The sequence below is a fragment of the Macrosteles quadrilineatus genome, unplaced genomic scaffold (assembly GCF_028750875.1).
Source record: "Macrosteles quadrilineatus isolate MER2022 unplaced genomic scaffold, UCM_ALF_1.0 Scaffold_4__1_contigs__length_99947679, whole genome shotgun sequence".
NCBI lineage: Eukaryota > Metazoa > Arthropoda > Insecta > Hemiptera > Cicadellidae > Macrosteles > Macrosteles quadrilineatus.
The window spans coordinates 73668015-73688174 of record NW_026542597.1 but is presented as its reverse complement, the minus strand read 5'-3'; the positions used below and the strand labels follow the sequence as shown (position 1 = coordinate 73688174).

Below are 20160 nucleotides of genomic sequence, written 5' to 3'. Positions count from 1 at the left end.
TGGCCTTTATTTTCTGTATTCTAATCATATGGTCAATTATACATGTTTCAATGTACATAATTGATGTAATACAATTGATTATTGGATACTGAAGATGTGTCAATAGTCAAAGGTAATATGTAACTTAAATTAAATTTGAAGTTAGGTACTGTTCTAGTAGCATTGGCTAGCATTAGTCGTATTTAATATCGTAGTTGATATTGTTAGATGAGAATAAAATGCAGGGAAAATAATTGTGCTTGGGAATTGAAAAAAAACCAAGAAGAAAACTTTTTTTTGGGAGGTAGTAATCTTGTTGTTAAATGTTTGTGTAGGTCGGGTAAGCTATTTGTGTTTTAAGTGTTACCTTAAAGTGTTCATAGGATTGCCATAGTTAAATATATGTTTACTTTTAATTTTGTATATTAATAATATGTACATTTATTATTTTGTATGATTTTTTACAAAACCATTTTTATTTGGGTTTTTTTTTCAAGATCATGATTTATTTCTATAATATTCAGTCTATTTTCTACGAACAATTTTGTTAATAATTAGGCTTGATGAAGAAAATGCTTTAAATGTTTATTGCATTTTAAGTTGCTATTTTGTATTGCAAAACATTTTAAAACAGTTACCAGCTATGTCACAACACAACATTTTATACATCATCTTCTACTAAGAGTACTAAAATTATAAACCATGTGCTATTTTCACTTTTCCCTTCAATACACTTTGAGGTATTGTTTTCTAAAGGATGTCTTTGTGTGTGTGTATAGGGTTACACAGACTACACCCTTTGTTCCGATTTTGAAGATTTGGTATGTGGGTGCTAATCCATGGTAACTCGAGGCATTTAGATTGTAAATGGTTATTTTCCCATGAAAACCCATAAAGTAACAGAAAAATCTAATTTTCACAGAAACCGCTCAAACAATTTTGATTAGAATTTAGTACGTTATGGTCCTTTTAACTTGATAGAAAATTATACAATATATACAACCCCCAATGTTGTAAAAATTACAATCCAAAAGTTGTTGCAACTTTTGTGATTTCCCCCATAAAATATCATAGATACTCGTACCGCTTAGGTGCCTGCCCGTGGTCGTTGTGGGAGGGGGGGTGGGGTTGTTGACAAGCTAACGGGGAATAGTATATGTCAAATTGCTGATGACAGCTAGGTGATTCCAATATCTATTGTATAAAGTATTATGTAATTAAGTAAATGCAGTCAACCAAAATAGGTAGCAATTTGAATCACTATTATTCATTTGATGTTCAAGATAATTTTTTTTTACATTTCTTCATCCTGTAGGAGAACAAAGTGTTCCATCAAAGAAAACTTTCAAACCTAAAGAAATAAAATAAGTAAAGTAAACTTAAGCTAAGATTCTTTTAAAGATTACTAGCTGTACCCGCGGGCTTTGTCCCGTTTAATCACGTCCTGGTTGAAGTTTGTTCGCTACGCTCACTCACCTTTTGGTTGCAAATTAGCTGTTAACATAAATTTAAAAAAATAATAGTGCTGCACCCTGTTGGTAATCCTTGTAACTTTAATGCTATTGAACATCATAGAACAGAACCAACGTGTTTAATTGAAACAGCTGTTAAGATTCATTAATTCCTTTTAAATATGAAAAATCATAAGGCTAACATGGGAAACTCCAGAGCCACTGGGGCGGAGCCCGAAAGCCCGATCAGAATAAAAACAGCTTAGTTTTCCTATTTAATGCCTAAAGAATCAGTGTACCAAAAATTCAGCCTCCTAGGTAAATGGGAAGTAAGAGAATTAGTGATGAGTGAGTGAGTCAGTCAGTGAGGGCTTTGCCTTTTATAGATGACTAAATCTTTGTGTACTTCTTTTCTTATTATGGTAGTACTGGACAAGTTAGGAACTTAAACCCCTGTTAATCGCTAAATTATTATGTTAGATAATTAGATCATAATGTAAATCTCAGATACAAGGGAAAATTGGAAAATCTCTTTTCCTACAGTTACCTGACAAAGTGGGCTTTCTTGCACTGATTATTGTACTTTAGTAGGATACTGATTCTAGGTTTTATTTTCATAATCAAGTCAAGTCACAAACATAAAATATTTACCACAATTTGATTGACGTTTAGTTCTGCAGCATATCAAAATGAAAAATCTTGAGTTCAAAGAATTTGTATTATCCTTGTTCAAATAATCGACACACTTTTTTATAAATGGTCAACACTATTACAATATAATTGTTTCTTTTAGACTGATTAGTGTATTATCACCTAAAACGAGTCTGATCCTAATTTAAAAAAATCTTCCTAGAAAATAAGTGTCTTGCTCATTTGATCTAGGACCAATATAAATAAGCATTGTAAATATTTGATGTAGTTTTTTGTACTTTATAAGTAGTAAGATTAATGTACAAATATTTAGCTAAGCAATTATTAAAGGGATATTTACATAATATTCAGAGTAATGGTTTCTACAGTGAACTGCAGAAGTTAGTTTAATTTTGATTTCTTGACTTCGCAATTTACTTATTTTATGCTCACTTAAAATGCTGCCTAATTTAAATTCTGGCTGCTAAGTAAAATTTTCTCATATATTTCTGGAAACTTGAAAAAGAAACATTCGTCTACAGTTGTCATACAAAGTGGAATTTTGTTCACTTGAATTGGTTTGCAAAAATCAGCTGATTTCTCAACATTTTACCTTAATGACAACTAAACAGAACCAAAATTAAGGCCTACCTGTTTAGGAATTCATTATGACTACAGGAATGTCCTAATTGTTAGTGAACAAGTATGCCTAATATTTTTAGATAAATGTGACTTTAAGATCAAACTTTTTGATTTTTGAACAACATTGTATCCAATTAATGTTTTAATAAATTTTAGTTGTCATAATACAACTGTAGACAAATAAAAATGTGCAGTTTGTGTGAAAGTGTCTTTTTAAAACGTTATGAAATTGACCAAATTTGACTCACCTTAAAAAGCAGCATTTTTCTCATTAGTTGCTTCATGTGAGTTTTATATCAATAGTTAACTTTTAAAACTATTTCCCGCCAGTGTTTTGAAGTTAGCGCTGTGTTCGTGACGGTCTCTAAAGTTAAGGTGTTAATATAAATGTTGTGTATATAATCTTGATAAATACAACTTCTTATCCAAGATATGAGTTTTAATTGCAACCCTCAAATTTGGTAAGTTTTTCTCATATCAGCCTACACAAGATATAAAATTAATCAAAACCAAAATGGCGGTTTCCTCTACATACCAGATTTACAAGCTGTTTATACAAAGGCCATAAATCTTGAATTTTGTTTCTATAAGCATGGCGAATGTGTAACAGTTTTATACAACAGATGTAAAGATCAAAATGTTTCGTGTCTTCTTCCCGTTGCAAAGCACGGTTACAACAGCTATAGTTTGGTCGCTTAGATAGCGACCTGCGCGCTAATGCTAACCAATGCTAGAGGAGGTCGCTATCTAAGCGGCCGAACTATAGTATTTTATTAATTCTTATTTTAAATTTGATTGCAACCAATGTTAACAGATCTATATGGAGATTGAGTTAACTAGGGCTAATTCCCTTATATGATTTTAATCTAACAAAAAAGTCTTATACTTGCTGCAAAAGAAAGAAACTCATTGACAAGAATATAAATTTATTTTCAACAATCACTTGAACAATAATTTTCATACTTAAACTAATTAACAATACATAAACAATGGAAAACTTAGTTCTTTACTGACAGTTCATGTTAAAACATTTTTGTCAAGAAACTTGGCTTCTTGTTCTTATTTATTTATTAAAAGTTTCAAAATGGACTTAACAAATTTGAAAACTCGTATAAATTTAATGAAACAAGGTACAGAGCTGGTTTTGGTGTTGTTTTAAAGGAAAACACTTGTTTTTTTTACCTTAAACTCAAGATTTTATTGGTGGATTCTGTTGGTTATCCTGCAGTCATCCCATCGGTAGTAGATTTTTTCCCAGACCCGCACTAGCATTTGAGGTGTTAATTCACACTCAGCGGCAGCGCTAATTCTTGCTCTAACTTCAGGTAGAGTGGCCGTCAAAGGAGGTACATACACCTTGTCTTTCATGAAACCCAAGAAGATAAAAATCTAGCAGTGTCAGGTCAGGGGAACAGGGGGGGGGGGGGGGCATGCAATTGGCGCATCATGGCCATTGATCTGGAAAGTGGTCATTGAGAAAATCCCGGACGTGTCAGATAGTGTGGTGGTGCGCCATCTTGCATGCAGTAAACATTTTGTTCTCGGTCGTCATCATTGATCTTTGACATCAAAAATTGTTGCATCGTATCAAGGTACACTATCCCGCTTATGGTTCTCTCTTGGAAAAGAGTAGTGTACATTTCCCACTTGCTCAACGCACAAAAAACTTTCATTTCAGGGCTATCACAAACATGCTGCAATGTTTCATTTTGATTTTCACTGCCCCAAGAAGGATCTTTAACGTATTTGGTCAGAAAATTACGCTTAACTGTTGTCGCCGACTTCGATTCTTCAAACCAAAACACACAGCTAGCACACTCTGGTTCAGTTAACATATCCATTTTCAACGTAACTGCCGCCAGCGCTTGTGTGGCTTATGCGGCATTATTAGGCACTGGTGAATTACGGGGGTCAAAACTTGATGTGTTTCCCTCCCTTTAAAACAACACCAAAACCAGCTCTGTGCCTTGTTTAACTTATTTTATATGAATTTTAAAAGTTGTAAAGTAATTTTTTAAACACCCTGTACTTAACAAAATTATTACTAATCGGTGTCTTTTTTGTATTGTTAACAAAAATCTTTTAATGTTTTTGTACCTTTGATGTTCAGCCACAAATTAAATTTATTTTAGAACCGTGAACTTCTTACAAAGTTTTGTTGAAACTAAAAGCCTTCCAAAAACTCTACGAATATTTTATCTTATCAGTCATCTTGAGAATAGAATACTTTTAACTGTCTCCTCACTTCATCTTCAAGTCTTGCTAGTGTAAGACTGTCTTCATGGGTTACCAATGGGCTCTCCTTTAGTCCTGAAATATACAAAAACAATTTTATTACAAGTACCGAAAGTGGCATTTTCCCATGCACTCAAAGTTTGAAAGAAAATGTATAACGCAAAATACACACAAACAAAATAGGTAAAAGGGTTTGGTCCAACTACAGTGCAGTATTATATTATGGAAAGTAAATAAAAGAAACGTCTTATAACACTTAAACATATATTTACATTCATACTGTTACTCACAAGACGGTAAATATGCAAAAAAGATGGTAAGTGGTGATCGATTTAGATTGGACACTCCAATCATCATCAGACCCAATATTGATCACCACTTACCATCTATTTTTATATTTACCGTCTTGTGAGTAACAGTATAAGCATAAATCTGTGTTTTACGACGTTTCATTTATTTACTTTCCGCAAATTTGATAACACATACAATGCTGATCAAGATGTTATTTAGTAAATTGGTTATAACAAACCTGCATAACAACGTAAAAATTATAGGTTTAGGGTTATGTTAATTGTGCAGCAGTAGAGTAGGCTCCCTCTTATCTGGACACCTTTTAACCAGACATCGGCTTAACCGGACTACACTCGGCGGATATAACATCTCTTTAACCGGACAATTTTTATCAGCACATCGGTTTAACCAATCAATCAATCAATCAATAAAATCTTTATTCAATATTAGTACTCTGTACATAGAATGGTGTCAAAACACGGACATGGTGTCTAACCGGACTAGATCGGCAGGAAGTGGGCGGTACTGAAACGACTGTTCTCGTGGGAAATATTTTAGACCAGTGATCACAAGTCTAACAACAATGCTCTCCTAAATTTAATTCAAATACTGTATACAGTATGAATTTAAATGGTCAAACTTGTCAGTTTTAACAAGTTTTTGGGGACGTCGGTTTAACTGGCAAACCGTTATCCGGACTGGCCTCGGTCCCGAGGACTTATGGCTCGCGTGAGCGAGAGAAATAACTTTTTCATTCCCTGAGGAAGCAGGACATTATTTTGGTCCTGTGAAACAAGGGAGTATATAAGCACGATTTTTTAGGTTCGTGTGTGTATGTGTAACTGTGTCTTTGTGGTGTGTACATTTTGACGGGTCCTGGATTAACACATTAAGGCGAGTGAAGCCAACAAGATTGATAAATATAATAACCTCGCCTAAAAACATCTAATTAAAAATAACACTGAATATATTGGAGGGTTTGAGAAAAAAGAAGAGACTAAGTTGAGACCATGATAGTTGATTGTTTCAGCAATCTCCAAATTTGGAAAATTTATTATAGTAATTTGGATGTTTTTAATTTCATCATTGTACATTTTGAAACCATACATTTTTTATAGTTACCTTCTCTGAGACATCTTCGCACCTCTGCTGCTTCGTAACTAAGACCAACGCTGTTGACAAAATTGAACGAGCCTTTACTTTCTGGCAGAGAAAATTCCTTTTCTTCTGTTTTCCCCTTCTGTGGAGAATACGTGATCTTGGTTGCCGACCAGAAGGGTGAGTGGATCTAGACATAAAATAATATTGTTTACAATTATTTTGCACAAATTGTATTATATGAGAGTATTTTGTTAATAAACGTTAAAAAATTATCAGTGATAGTTTGTAGAAAGGATCTTCGTCGAAATGACAGATTGGTATTTGATAGACAATATAGATTGGTATAGATAGATTGGTACTCACGTGGACAAACTTGCAGGAGAAAATGTGTCCAATATTGTACAAAAACAGGTTTTTTAACTTTTTTTAGAATAGGTATAACTAAGGTCTACATAGCTAAGAGATTCTCACAAATGTATTGAATACAGCCACAAGTTTTAATCTTGATTGGGGCCCTAATTTTTTTCTGGAGTAGATAAAATTGGCATCACCCACAGACAAACAGAAATTTCCATAAGATTAAACTATACATCATTATTAGTCTAGGCGATGAAATGTAAAGGTAACGACAGACTTCATAATTATACACAGTGTACAGACAAATCTGCAATTTTGTTTACATTGATCATAGTTTTGTGGAAAATTTTTGATTTGATCCTAATAGACTAAATGATTTCAAAAGCCACCAGCTGATAAGTTAACAGCTAACTTACAGTGATGGTTCCTTTGGTCCCCACAATGTGAGCAGTGTTAGGTAGTTGCACTTTGCTGTGGGTGGAGCAAACAGCTGTTCCTCCTCCGGGGTAAGTCAACACAGTGACAGAGTCTACATCCACCCCTTCCGTGTTGAGATGACCTGCCGCAACAACAGACGACGGCTGACCTCCAAACACTAGCATTGCCATCTGTAGTGTGTATATGCCTAGATCTAGCACTGTGCCTCCACCGAGCTCCTTCTTCCTGCCATAAATGATTAACAACTTATGTCTCTTAGAAAAAAGGTATTGGTTTTGTCAGTTTCCTGCCACCCTAAGGGATATTCAACTTTGTCTCTGTAACTTTCTAAATAAAGGAAAAGAGTGGATTCTTTCAACATTTCCTGCTATGCCATAGGATTTACATGGCCAGTCCCTGCCACATTCTAAATACCTACAGACCTTTTTACTAAAGTTTTCGAGAGAACTTGAAAATGTTTTAAAAGTTCTCTCGGACTAGAGAATGTCTGTGGAAATGCAAAAATGGTATAATTTCTTTTAATATAAGTTCAATGTAAGGTAAAACCCTGGTCATCTGAAATCGGGTTAATCAAACATAGTGTTCCATGAATAAACTGTTCCATGAATAATTAATTATGTTTTTTTATTGAGTTCACCGAGAAATCCAGACTACTAGGTTTTTGGTTGCAGAGTTTCTAAATACATGCAAATCTAAATATCACAGTAAAAGTCAAATTCAGAGAAAATAGGAAACCATTCACAATCAACAAACCATATTCTGTCAACATCAATCTTGGCTCCAAATGAGACGTCCACAAAGAGGGGATCACCTATTGATTTGTCGAGAAGTAACTGTCTCAAATATCCATAAGCTGGTAAACATCTACTCCATACAGCCTCCATCAGAAACAGCTTTTTCTTCTTGGCTACCTAAATGATATAAGAGTAGAATTTGACATTTCATAATTTTAAGTGGGATAAAAAAACATTCTTGACTTGCTATTGTTTTATCTTTAAGGTGCAATTAATTAATAGACCTAAATCATTTAACAGTGATTTCCTCTATCAAACAAAAATTATTTAAAAACTCAACACTTTAAGCCACACGCCTAGTTTTTAAGACAATAATATATGTTTTTTACATACCTCCGTGAAATAGTACAACAATTAATATTGCTCATCAGCTTATAAGTTTGTTGCGAAGACAACATTTAAAGCTTGCAACTTTGGACTATTTAACAGATGTATGTAGAAAACCTAATTATTGTCAATGTTATTAATCCATGGGCCAGAAACATGAATTTTGATTAGTTTTTAATCTTTCATTGTTAAAATACTTTTTTGTTGTTATTCATTTTATGTCTCTTATAATAAAATATATTTAGTACAATGTGTCCCAAAATAAAGGAGAAAAAAACATCTACGTGCAATCCATTAAACTAAATAATGCGGTCAACAAGCCGAACACAGATGATTTAGGGGCCGTTTATGGTGGTGGGCCTCTCTCACCAGCTAAGCCATACATTATTGAGCTTAATACTGATTGTACATGTACGGGATTCAAAACCCGTACAATGCCTTAGCCAACTGAGCTACCATGCCAGTTAACCACCAACCTCTACAAGTAGTTTGGTTTCTTTCAAGTTCATACAAAGCGGTTTTTCACACAAAACAGATTTGCCGTGTTCCAGACTCATTTTAGCTACTTCAAAATGATATGGATGCAAAACTCCGATGTACACAACCTCTGAAACAAAGTTTGTATTTAGTTTGACTCAAATCAAGTGTTATGGACTTCAGAATTGTATAACATTACGGAAAACTTTAAGTGGTAAAAACATGTTTTGACAACCACTAAGATCAGTTGTTGATATGGCTAGTTAAGGTGCTTGTTATTGCTTTTAAGATTATTGAGTCTCAATTTAAGATTGCAAGAATAATTTATAAGCTGGGCCTATTTAGGTTATATTTTAAATTTTGATCTTAGACAAATTTGAATAAATTGAATACCTTATGTTCATATTTTAACAATATTTTCAAAAGCAAATCATAGATTTTAAATATTGAAATAGGTTACCTATGTCAGAATTATCCAGGAGTTCTTGGTAAGATCCAAAAGCGAGAGGTATTTTGTGCTGTTTTGCAAACTGTTCTGCTCTTACTTTGTCACGGGCAGCAACACCAATAATAGTGTGATCTTCTGAAGGAAGACTCTTCATGGCGGTAACAAAATCACTGCTGATTTTACCAGCAGATATTATTCCCCAACTAGTAGCCATCTGAAAATATTTAAAATTTACTAAATGTCAAGCCTTGATTTAAAGTATACAATAATTAAAGTATTATTTATAATTTTAAATTAAGATAATGGCTGTTAAGATAAAGTCTGGTGTTAAAAGTTGATGTCCATAACTCACTGTGATAATTCAGGATGGAATATAATGGGGATAGGATTGTCTTCCATGGGCCTTTCTTTCTCCCTTCTTATTTAAGCTTTTAGAGACAAACTGAAGGACTATTTGGTGCGCAGACCTCTCTATTCATTGACTGAACTAGAGGACACACCACTTTTTGGCAACCCGCCGCCATCATAAGTTTTTATATTTCTTTTTTTTAGTTATAAGTTTGACGCAATCTATTCCGACATTGTCGGTTACCGATGTAGTGCTCAAGTATCAAGTATCAAGTATTTAACATGTTTTAATTTTACCATACAATTGTTTTAATTTCCAAAAGAATGACGTACTGTAACTGTATCAATAATTTCCAGCGGTTTTTTGGCGGTAAGCAAAGGATACCCCATTTAGTTTTGCATAGGCTAACTTGAGAAGTAGAGTGGCAGGTGAGAAGTAGAGAATGGTAAACAATGGATATATAGAGGGGGGGGGTTGCCCTTTAGCTCTCAGTAGGTTTTAATTCTGATACTACTTAGAATTTAGTTTTACAATTAAGTTACGTTAAGTTGAAAACATTTGTCCTAACATAAGTGGGTGTTGCTAGGCGAGTCTTTAAACTTAGCATCTCAGATTTCGTTGCGGGAGGAACAGGTTCAATTCCCTGCACATTCATAAGACATAGGTTTGGACTGCTTTCTCTTAAATCAATCAATCAAAATAACAGTTCATTCTCCATAAGAATAACTTAAATTAAGTTACGATTTTTAATTTAGGCCTAGAGTTTTCTTGAATTTTCTACTTATGTAACCATCAGGAATACAAACAACAACCCTTAAATATACTAAATTAGAATACTGTACGGTACTATATTTAGGCCATTCAGTTTTTTAACCCTTCCCGGACGAGCAAAATCGTGACATAGAACGGGAAAAAATTATAGGAAAATTATTTTCCTTATTTGTGTTTTGTTATACATACAAGTATACATAAAATAAGTTTAAACACAATGGAACACTTCATACTGAAAAAATAATTTTTACTCGATTTTAACTATGCTGAACAATATATCCACTACCCGTCTTTGAAGATATGACGATGACAACGTTAGGCAATAAATAAAGAACAATATGTAAACAATAAATAAGTGTTGAGCACGAATCGTCGAAGGGGGGGGGGGGTAGGAGAGGTGGGTGGTGCATGGGAGAGGGTAGGCAAGGGAGAGAGAGGGAAGTGCGGGAGAGCGCAGCCATGGAGAGAGCAGGAAAGTGGCGCCTTGGTGCCACGAAACATGGTTACTGCTCAAGCACCTGCCAGTCTGTCTGAAGAGAAGGCGGATATATCCGCTTCCCGTCCGGAACATTAAAAACCATAAGCGGATATATCTGCCACCCGTCCTTTATCGCCAAACACTTAGACGGATATATTATCTGTCAACCTTCCGTGAAGGGTTAAATAACCAACAAAATAGTTTACAAAGTCACTGAAAAATTTTATGTTAGGTTAAAGGGGTCAAAAATTGGAGAAAACCCCATAAAACCCTGTTTTAATAGAACAATTTCTTAACTGGGCTATGCTAATAACAATTGAAACTATCGATTCGATTAGTAAACCTTCATGCGATTTTTTCATTATCAGCAAGTTTGGTAAGTTAGGTTTGGTTATGACAGTTTCATTTTATAATGGTAATTAAAAATATCCAATAACTTAAGTTTATTAACTTAATTAATATTTTCAATTTGATAACTTAGTTTCAATAGATTATTTTTAAATCCATAAGTTCATTTTATAGCCTTGTGTGATTTGTATGGTGTTTTTTTTGGCTTCTTGGAAAATCAAGAAACAAAAAGGTCAAACAGTCAAGGGTCGGTCTACCGTAAGTTAGGGCTTGATAACTTGATAGCTTATTAGGCCTACATGGGAAACTCGCAAAAAGAAATAATAGTTAGGCCTAGGTACTTAAATAAGTCAACCTAATTACCATGACAGTAACTTATTCCCTTTTTTGAGCAGTGGGTTCGGGTACAGTTTCTTAACTGGGCTATGCTAATATCGATTGAAACTATCGAATTGGAAATATTGATTAATAATCAATATTTTCAAATATATCTATTATAAAATTAAACCATCATAACCTATCCTAACCAACCAAACTTGCTGATGGTGAAAAAATCACATGGAAGGTTTACTAATCGAATCCATAGTTTAAATCGATATTAGCATAGCCCAGTTAAGAAACTGTACCCAATTTGACAACTGAACAAGCCAAAATACTTAGTACTTAGGCCTAATCTCTATTTCGATAACAAGATTGAGGTTAGTCAAGTGATAAGGATATAAACCAGAAGAAGAAGCTAATTAATTATTATAAGTAGGCGCAGTTATTTTTATTCCATTGCTCTACAGCAAACAATTAGTCGAATTCGTAGAAAATTAAAATTTAATATTCTTGATTTAGACCAACAGTACTCACGGCCAGCGCTTCGCTTGATCTTGATGAAAGAGATGAAATCGAAATGATGAAAATATTGAAAATTAAAAATTTAAACTTAAAAGAAAAGAAAAGTTCCGTACTTTTTTTGAGAAGTTTGAACCTCCAAGCTCCAACTTCGTCCGTCGGAGTCGACTCAGTTCATTTCTTAAGTTTACATTGTTACTAACGAACACAGATTACAAATTATCACAATAATGTTTAACTAAATCATGATTGATTTCTTACTTTTTCACAAAAAATCTAATCAAATCATCTTCTAAGATATTAGAACATAATTACATATTTATTTTCAAAACACTGCTGGAATAAACAAACAATTAAATGCAAATATAATCATAAACACATGGTTTATAAATAAATTAAATAGAAAATAAATCTGATACTTTTTAGGGAAAGGGAATATTTTAGAAGAAATCCAGGCAGGTAAATGGAAATTCGCTTAGTCTGCAGGCTTGCTGCGGCGGGGTATATTGATTATAATTAATGTGTTTTGTGGTTTTGATCCTTATAATTCTAAACAAAATAGTGTAACTCCCCATTGCTGTAACAATTACTGTTCAAAAGTTATTAATACTTTTATGATTTTGCCTGGATATAATATCATAAATATTAAAAATAATATGACAATGAATAATAACAATCAACACTTAAATGTGGACAATTTGACAGAATCATGGCAAAAAGAGTGTCTATATGACGTTTTAGACTCCTTCCACCATGGACTCATATGGCCTGCATGTATCCTTAAAAACCCCTACCAGAGTAACAGAGGAAAGTATTAGTCAGATTGATTATTTTATTACTAATTTGGATGAAAGCTTATATGTTTCTGGGGCACTGCCAGCCTTACTGTCTGACCATAATATTTTGTACCTCAAAATTAATCTCGACATGAGACACAGCCTTATCAAGAAAACCATTGAGAAGAGGAAAATAAATAGCTCATCTTTGGAACTGTTTTCAAGAATTATGGCAACTCAAGACTGGCAAACTGATAACGAAAATCCAAGTGTGGATTTTATTTTTGACGAGTTTTACACAACATTTTTGTATATATTTGAATTATGTTTTCCAAAGGGTATTTTTAATGTCAAGAACGATTCACAAGTTAAATGGATAACTCAAGAAGTTTTACAGTCACAAGATAACCTAACACAATTGTATTGGGAGACAAGAAATAACAATAGGCCTGGTAATAATTCAAAAACAGAATACTTGAATGCTAAAAATCAACATGCCAAACTTCTAAATAGTACCAAGAAACAGTTCTACAATTCTAAAATAGATAATGCTAAAAATGTTAGCAAGGAATCTTGGCAGATAGTAAGAAGTTTAACTTGTGATGATAATTTTGTAAATAATGTTAATTTAAGTTTGAAACTGAATGACGAGCACATAACTAATCCAGTTAATGTTGCAAATGTGTTTAATAATTACTTTGTAGAGGAGGTATTAAAACTGACTGGAACAAGCGAAGAGGAGCCTCTGATATCGGGTGTTGATGATGGTGCGGGTGATTTCCGCTTATGGCCTACTACTGAAAGTGAGGTAAAGGAGGTTATAGATAAGGTTAGTCTTAAAAAAAGCTCTGGAGTAGATGATATCCCTTGCTATCTCCTAAAGTCATGCAAAGAATCAATAGCTAAACCACTTGCTAAAATTATAAATAAATCTTTTGAAAATGGAGTTTTTCCTAGTAAACTAAAGACATCCAAGGTAGTGCCTATCCACAAAAAGGATGAGAAAGATCAAGTAAAAAACTACAGGCCAGTGGCAGTCCAAAGTGCATTTTCTAAGATTTTTGAAATAATTTTCCTTAAAAGACTTAATCCTTTTTTATCACATAACAATCTTTTATCACCACAACAATATGGATTTAGAAAAAACAGTTCAACAACCGATGCAATTTTTTATTTATTAGTCTCAATACATGACAACCTGGATGTGTTGGAAGAATCCCTGTGCTTGTTTTATGACATGACAAAGGCCTTTGACCTTCTCTCCCATAGTAAACTTAAAATTAAACTGGCAAATATTGGAATTAAAGATAAGCCACTCCAATGGATTTCTACCTATCTACAGGACCGACACCAGATTGTATCAGTAAAACATTCAAGCTCTGAAGGACTAACAAGAAACTACCGTTCTACAATTTCCCCTGCCATAAACACCGGAGTGCCGCAAGGCTCCAACCTTGGACCAGTATTGTTTCTGATCTATGTCAACGATTTACCCGACTCTTTATCTGAAGGGAAAGTGTGGCTCTTTGCTGATGATGTGAGTCACTTAGTTCAGGACAGTGACCTGGGTAGGCTAAGAGACAAGGCACAAACTGGCCTAAATGAAATGAGCGGATGGTGTAAAGAAAACGATCTTATACTAAATAGGAGTAAAACTAAGGCTATACAATTCTACAACCGCAAGAAGCCTGGAAGCACACCACTACTTCGCCTTGAGGCAGCTAGTATCGTTGTAGATAACTCTATTAAGTATCTTGGTCTGACAATAACCAGTGACTTAAAATGGCAGAACCAAGTAAACGCCACAGCAGCAAGACTGAAAGCTGTGTGTCACTTGGTACGTAGGCTGCAATTGATAGTTGATCAAGCTGTACTGTTGAAAGTTTATTTTGGATGCTTCAATAGCATAATGAATTATGGTGTGATATTTTGGGGGAATAGTCCCTTGGCGGAGCGTATATTTTTGCTTCAAAAACGCATAGTAAGAACAATTGCGAGAGAACCCTACTTATCACATTGTAAACCAATTTTTATACAACTGAATATATACTCACACTGCCTGCTCTGTTCATTCTTGAGTCTGCAGTGACAGTTAAAAGGAAGCCAGAACATTTTCAAAAAAATCAACAAATCCATAACTATTCAACGAGGCAGAAGGAAATGTTACATGTACCACAAGTTTCATCCAGTTTAGTGAGAGATGGACCAAGACCTACATGCATAAGAATTTACAATAAAATTCCAGCTGCCATAAGGGAAATTGAAGATGCGGAGAAGTTCAAATCCAAGTTTAAAGAATATTAATAATATTATAACTGAAAAATATTCTGCAGTCCCCATTCTAAGGTTCTTGATTGAGGTTTTTAAGGCCAATGGTTTTGATCCTCTTCTGTTATTTTTTACTTTTAAAGATAAAGTTGATCACTTGGATGAAATCACTTGGAAGTAGAAAGACAGCTGACTCAAATTTTATAAACACAAGCAAAAATATTCCTTCCACTTAATTTTTACTAAAATACTTAAATTAGTGTTATTTATAATAGTTTTTATCAAATCTTTAACAAAATAATGCATTCTAAATTTCATCCAAGTGATCAACTTTATCTTTAAAAGTAAAAAATAACAGAAGAGGATCAAAACCATTGGCCTTAAAAACCTCAATCAAGAACCTTAGAATGGGGACTGCAGAATATTTTTCAGTTATAAGAATAGAGAAGGATGGAAACTGCTTATTTCGTACTGTAAGTCAACACTTATTTAATAATCAAAATAGCCATTCTAAATTACGAACTCAAGCAGTTCAGTATTTAAATAAACATTGGGAAGAAGTAAAAACATTTGTAGTTGATGAAAGCAAAGCTTCAGAGAAAGATAAATATATTCAACTAATGAGGAATGATGGAACATACGGCACGTCCCTTGAATGCCTTGCTCTATCCCAAATATACCAACTTAATTTTCATATATACCTTCAATCTACAGAACCAAGAATAATGACAAGAACGATAGCTATGAGGAAGCCTCCAATAAAAATCTCTTCTGGTGATAACAATAAAATAATAAATTTACTATTATCTGGCAATCCTGTGTCTGGACATTTTGACCTACTTATTCCAAAATCTAAAACTTGGGAAATAGATACATACAGCAATTATAGTGTTATAGATTCAAAAACTAATCAAAACAAATGTACTAAATGTGAGATTAGTTTCAAAAGTCATGCAAGATTCCTCAATCACTTGAACAAAGATCATTCTAAAAAAGTTAATGATTCATTGACAACTCTTAATCCACCCAAACACACCGAATGCAGATCTCCTGATTATCTTTCAAAATATTTCGAAGTAAATCCAATACAATCCTCTGAGGATCAAGTACCATCTAGATGGTTGCCTCGTTGGGAAAAGATCGTTACTCTTAAAAGATTGCAATATAATTTGCCAAATGGATCCATTGGAGACAAATTTGTACAATTACTAGCGGAAGAAATATTATTGCTGGCAACTGGAAAAGAAACCTCTGAAAGAGTAATATGTTTCATTGCTGTTATTTTGCAGAGGGAAAAAATGATAAAACAAACAAAAGACATCAGAAGACTAATTGATAGAAGAATTAATGAGTGGAAGGAGGAGAGGTATGATGAGCTAGTAAATGAGGCCATCCGATGCGATAGATCTTTAAAGAACAAGTGTAAAAAACTTGATGCAAATGAACAAAAACAGTTTACAGAAACTTATTTCAACAGACTTGTTCAATGTGGAAAAATAAAAGATGCATCAAGAGTAGTAAACCAAAATATGGTAGGAGGAATCCTTAATCCTAATGATTATATCGGTGACACCAACACTACAGTTTATGATTTATTAAAAGAAAAACATCCAGACCAAATAATTCCAAACAAAGATTTAATAAAACTACCTGAAACCATGAGTGAAGTTCCCAAACTAGAAAACACAGAAATAACAGCAGAGCATGTTGAGAAAGTAGCAAGACAACTTCATGGAAGTGGTGGCCCAGGAGGAAGCTCCTCAGAAAATTGGACGGATTTCTTGTTAAGACATGGAAAGAAAAGTGCGCTTCTTAGATCTTCAATAGCTTCTTTAGCCATGAAATTAAATGGAGAAATAATACCTTGGCATAAAATAAGAGCCTTAATGGCAAATAGATTGATAGCCATTGACAAATGTCCCGGAGTGAGACCAATCGGAATTGGAGAATGCCTAAGACGGATCATAGCTAAATGCATGATAGTAGCATTTGGTGATGATGCAAAACATGCTTTAGGTACTAATCAACTATGTGGAGGCCTAAAATCAGGCATAGAGGGAGCAATACATTTTATGCAAACTGTTATGGATGAGAACTTTGACAATACAAATGAATGGTGCATGATATTAGTTGATGCTGATAACGCCTTCAATAAAATTAACAGAGTAAATGCATTGTGGCAAGCAAGATTACATTGGCCTAGAGCTGCCAGATTTATTTACAACACTTATCAATGCAACACAGACTTGATAATCCCTGGAACTAGTAAAAGACTGTTCAGCAAAGAAGGTGTCACCCAAGGTGACCCTTTATCAATGATTTTGTATGGATTAGCAACTCTTCCACTAATTCAGGAATTAAAAAGAATGCCAGATGTTTTCCAGACCTGGTATGCAGATGATTCATCTTGTCAAGGATCCCTTAATAATGTGATACAATGGTGGCAAAAACTTAAAGAAATTGGTCCAAAATATGGATACTACCCTCAAGCAAAAAAAACCAAACTAATTTGGAACCATGATTTTGAAATTCCCCAAAAAGTTATGAAACAAATGGAGGGAATCGAAGTTGTTCATGGCAGCAAGTTTTTAGGAGGCTTTATTGGCTGCGAGGAAGAAAAGAAAAAGTTTGCAACAGAAAAGATCAATGCTTGGACCCAGCGTGTTGAAAATATTGCTGAGATTGCTGAAAAACACCCTCAATCAGCCCATACTGTTGCTACAAAATCATTACAAGCAGAATGGACTTTTTTCCAGAGAGTAGTAAAAGTTGAACCAGAAATGTTCAGTCCAATCCAGCACACGATTAGAACATCACTTTTCCCCAATCTGTTTGGATTACAAGAAGGCCTATGTAAAGAAGAGCATGAATTACTTCATCTAACAGTAAAAAGTGGAGGAATAGGGATGGCTGATCCAATAGTACAATCGAAACACATATATGAAACGTCAAAAAGAGGGTGTGAAGTTCTCTTACAATCTCTTGCATTAAAAACCTCTTTTGAGTTCAGTGAGCATGAAGATGCTTTAAAAAAAGCATTAAAGCTCCATAGAGAACAAAAGAAAACTGAAGAGAACAAATTATTAAATGAAAATTTAAAATATTTTTCACTACAAAGGCAAAATGTAATTCTACGAAATGCTGACCCTAAATCAAAACATGGCAGCTGGTTATCCTGTGTACCATTGAAGAAATTAAATTTAGACATGTCACCCCAAGAATTTAGGGATTCCCTGGCACTGAGATATGGTCGGACACCGATCCATTTACCAACCAAATGTGATGGCTGTGGGAAAGAATTTAATACAGACCATGCCCTTACATGTCCTGTAGGTGGCCTAATTATCAAACGACACAATGAAATTAGAGATGCTTTAGGAAACATTATGGAACAGGCATGGGGGAATTGTATCAAAGAACCCCTTATAGCAGAGAATAGAAATGCAAACGGGCCTGCAATTAAAGCTGACTTGGCATGTAGAGGGGTATGGGAGACACAGAGGGAAGCATTATTTGATATCCGTGTCGTAGACACCGATGCTCCCTCATATGCTTCCAAACCTCATGACAATGTCATACAAAATGCAGAAGAAGAAAAGAAAAGAAAGTATATTTCAGCCTGCGAGAGCCGGAATGCCTCTTTCACTCCTTTGATAACATCAGTCTGCGGAATCCTAGGCAAAGACTTTCAAACACTAATAAGAGCACTAGCTGAGAGATTGTCAGAAAAATGGGTTAAGCCCACTGAGCTAAAATTATAACTGGAGGTAGCACTGCCATGGCAGAAGTCTGTCAAAAGCGAGTCGCTGATTTTGTTAGGTTGGTATAGCAGTAAGTTTTCTTACCATAGCAATAACATGGCTTCTTATAACTAGGTTGGTATAGCAGTGAGTATTTTTGTCATACTTGAATACTTTTAATACTTTAATAATTTTCTTTGAAATGGCGACCATACAAAGTAGGTATTTTAAGCCAAGTATAATAATAGTTATAGCAATAATATGGCTTCTTATGACACCAGACTCACGCAAACATGGCGGCTGGCGACACGCATCTTTGACATTCAGTGCTACCTCCAGTTAGAATTATAGCTCAGTGGTTAAGCCTTACAGCCTGGTAGTTAATTGGATCAGAACGAGACTGACTTGCTCAATTTTAAGAGCAACAAGTATGTGCCTGAGAAGATCTCGAAAAAAATGGAGATCTGCTCGAGAATTCGAAGATGGAGCAGGCATCCAACATATTTATTGAAAGAATCAAAATTTTTTTGTAATATCTGTAAATTTAGATTTATTTGTCTTGTAACTATCTATATTAAATTTCTATGTAGTTTTATATTTAACGACTAGGCCTTACTACTCAGTAGAAGAGTTCTTAAATCAAGAATAGGCCAAAACTTTGACGACCATGGCACACCCGTGCTACTAATGGGATACCTACAAGTATCAAGTATCAAGTAAGTAAGTAAGTAACAGCAATACAAACAAAATTTAATTAACAATAGAATAACTTAATACCAATAAACAACAACACTTTTACAATGAAACCTTGGGGAAATCAACCAACACACTGGCACTATGGCTCATATGGCTTTATGTATAACATAATTAAAAATTATGTAATAAAATCATAATCTTGTGATACAAAAAGGGTGGGAAATGAAAAGGCGAAAAATCTTTCCATCTTCCCTCTCAAATTCGCAAAGTTACAGTAAATCCTGACCAGTTTTCAGACTTATGGCATGTTTCTCAACAGCCATTACCCTAGGTCAAAGCAGAATTAGTTCAAAACACTAATATTGGCCAGTGCAGTTATTCTGTTTTTTAACGATAGTAACAAATACTTGAGTGTATAACGTATCATTTAGCACTATTATATAAAGCTACCTGACAACTAATAAAGCCTAGCAAACTGGAAGAAGGAAAATTTTTGGAAATGATTGTTTTTGTTTTGTTTTTGTTCTTATTCATTCATCCTTTATGTATGACGATATGACATTGATATATTGTTTATGATAATAGGTTAAAAAGTTCTAAAAATTATAAACATTGCTAAACAAACAACGATAAAATGTCGATATCAAAGGATAAGTGTTCTATTATTAAGTAGGTTTGTGATTTAAGTATTATTATGACCTTATTATTCTGGGTTAGCATTCCG

The 20160-nt window shown here is 34.1% G+C and overlaps 1 protein-coding gene across 2 annotated transcripts; it reads right to left on the bottom strand.

Moving 5' to 3' along the window:
* Positions 1 to 4139: 4139 nt before the first annotated feature.
* LOC128993485 (trans-1,2-dihydrobenzene-1,2-diol dehydrogenase-like) lies at positions 4140 to 20160 on the bottom strand. 2 transcript variants are annotated; one of them, XM_054417424.1, is made up of 7 exons: positions 20136 to 20160; positions 9183 to 9384; positions 8722 to 8852; positions 7878 to 8035; positions 7103 to 7349; positions 6351 to 6516; positions 4140 to 5012 (listed from the first exon to the last, which is right to left on the bottom strand). In XM_054417424.1, exons 1-7 carry the CDS (start codon positions 20154 to 20156, stop codon positions 4906 to 4908), a joined length of 1032 nt encoding a protein of 343 aa, XP_054273399.1. In that variant the 5' UTR covers positions 20157 to 20160; the 3' UTR covers positions 4140 to 4905. The 2 variants fall into 2 exon arrangements, with proteins under 2 accessions (XP_054273399.1, XP_054273400.1); XM_054417425.1 differs by lacking the exon at positions 20136 to 20160 and adding an exon at positions 11972 to 12019 and having other exon boundaries at positions 4141 to 5012.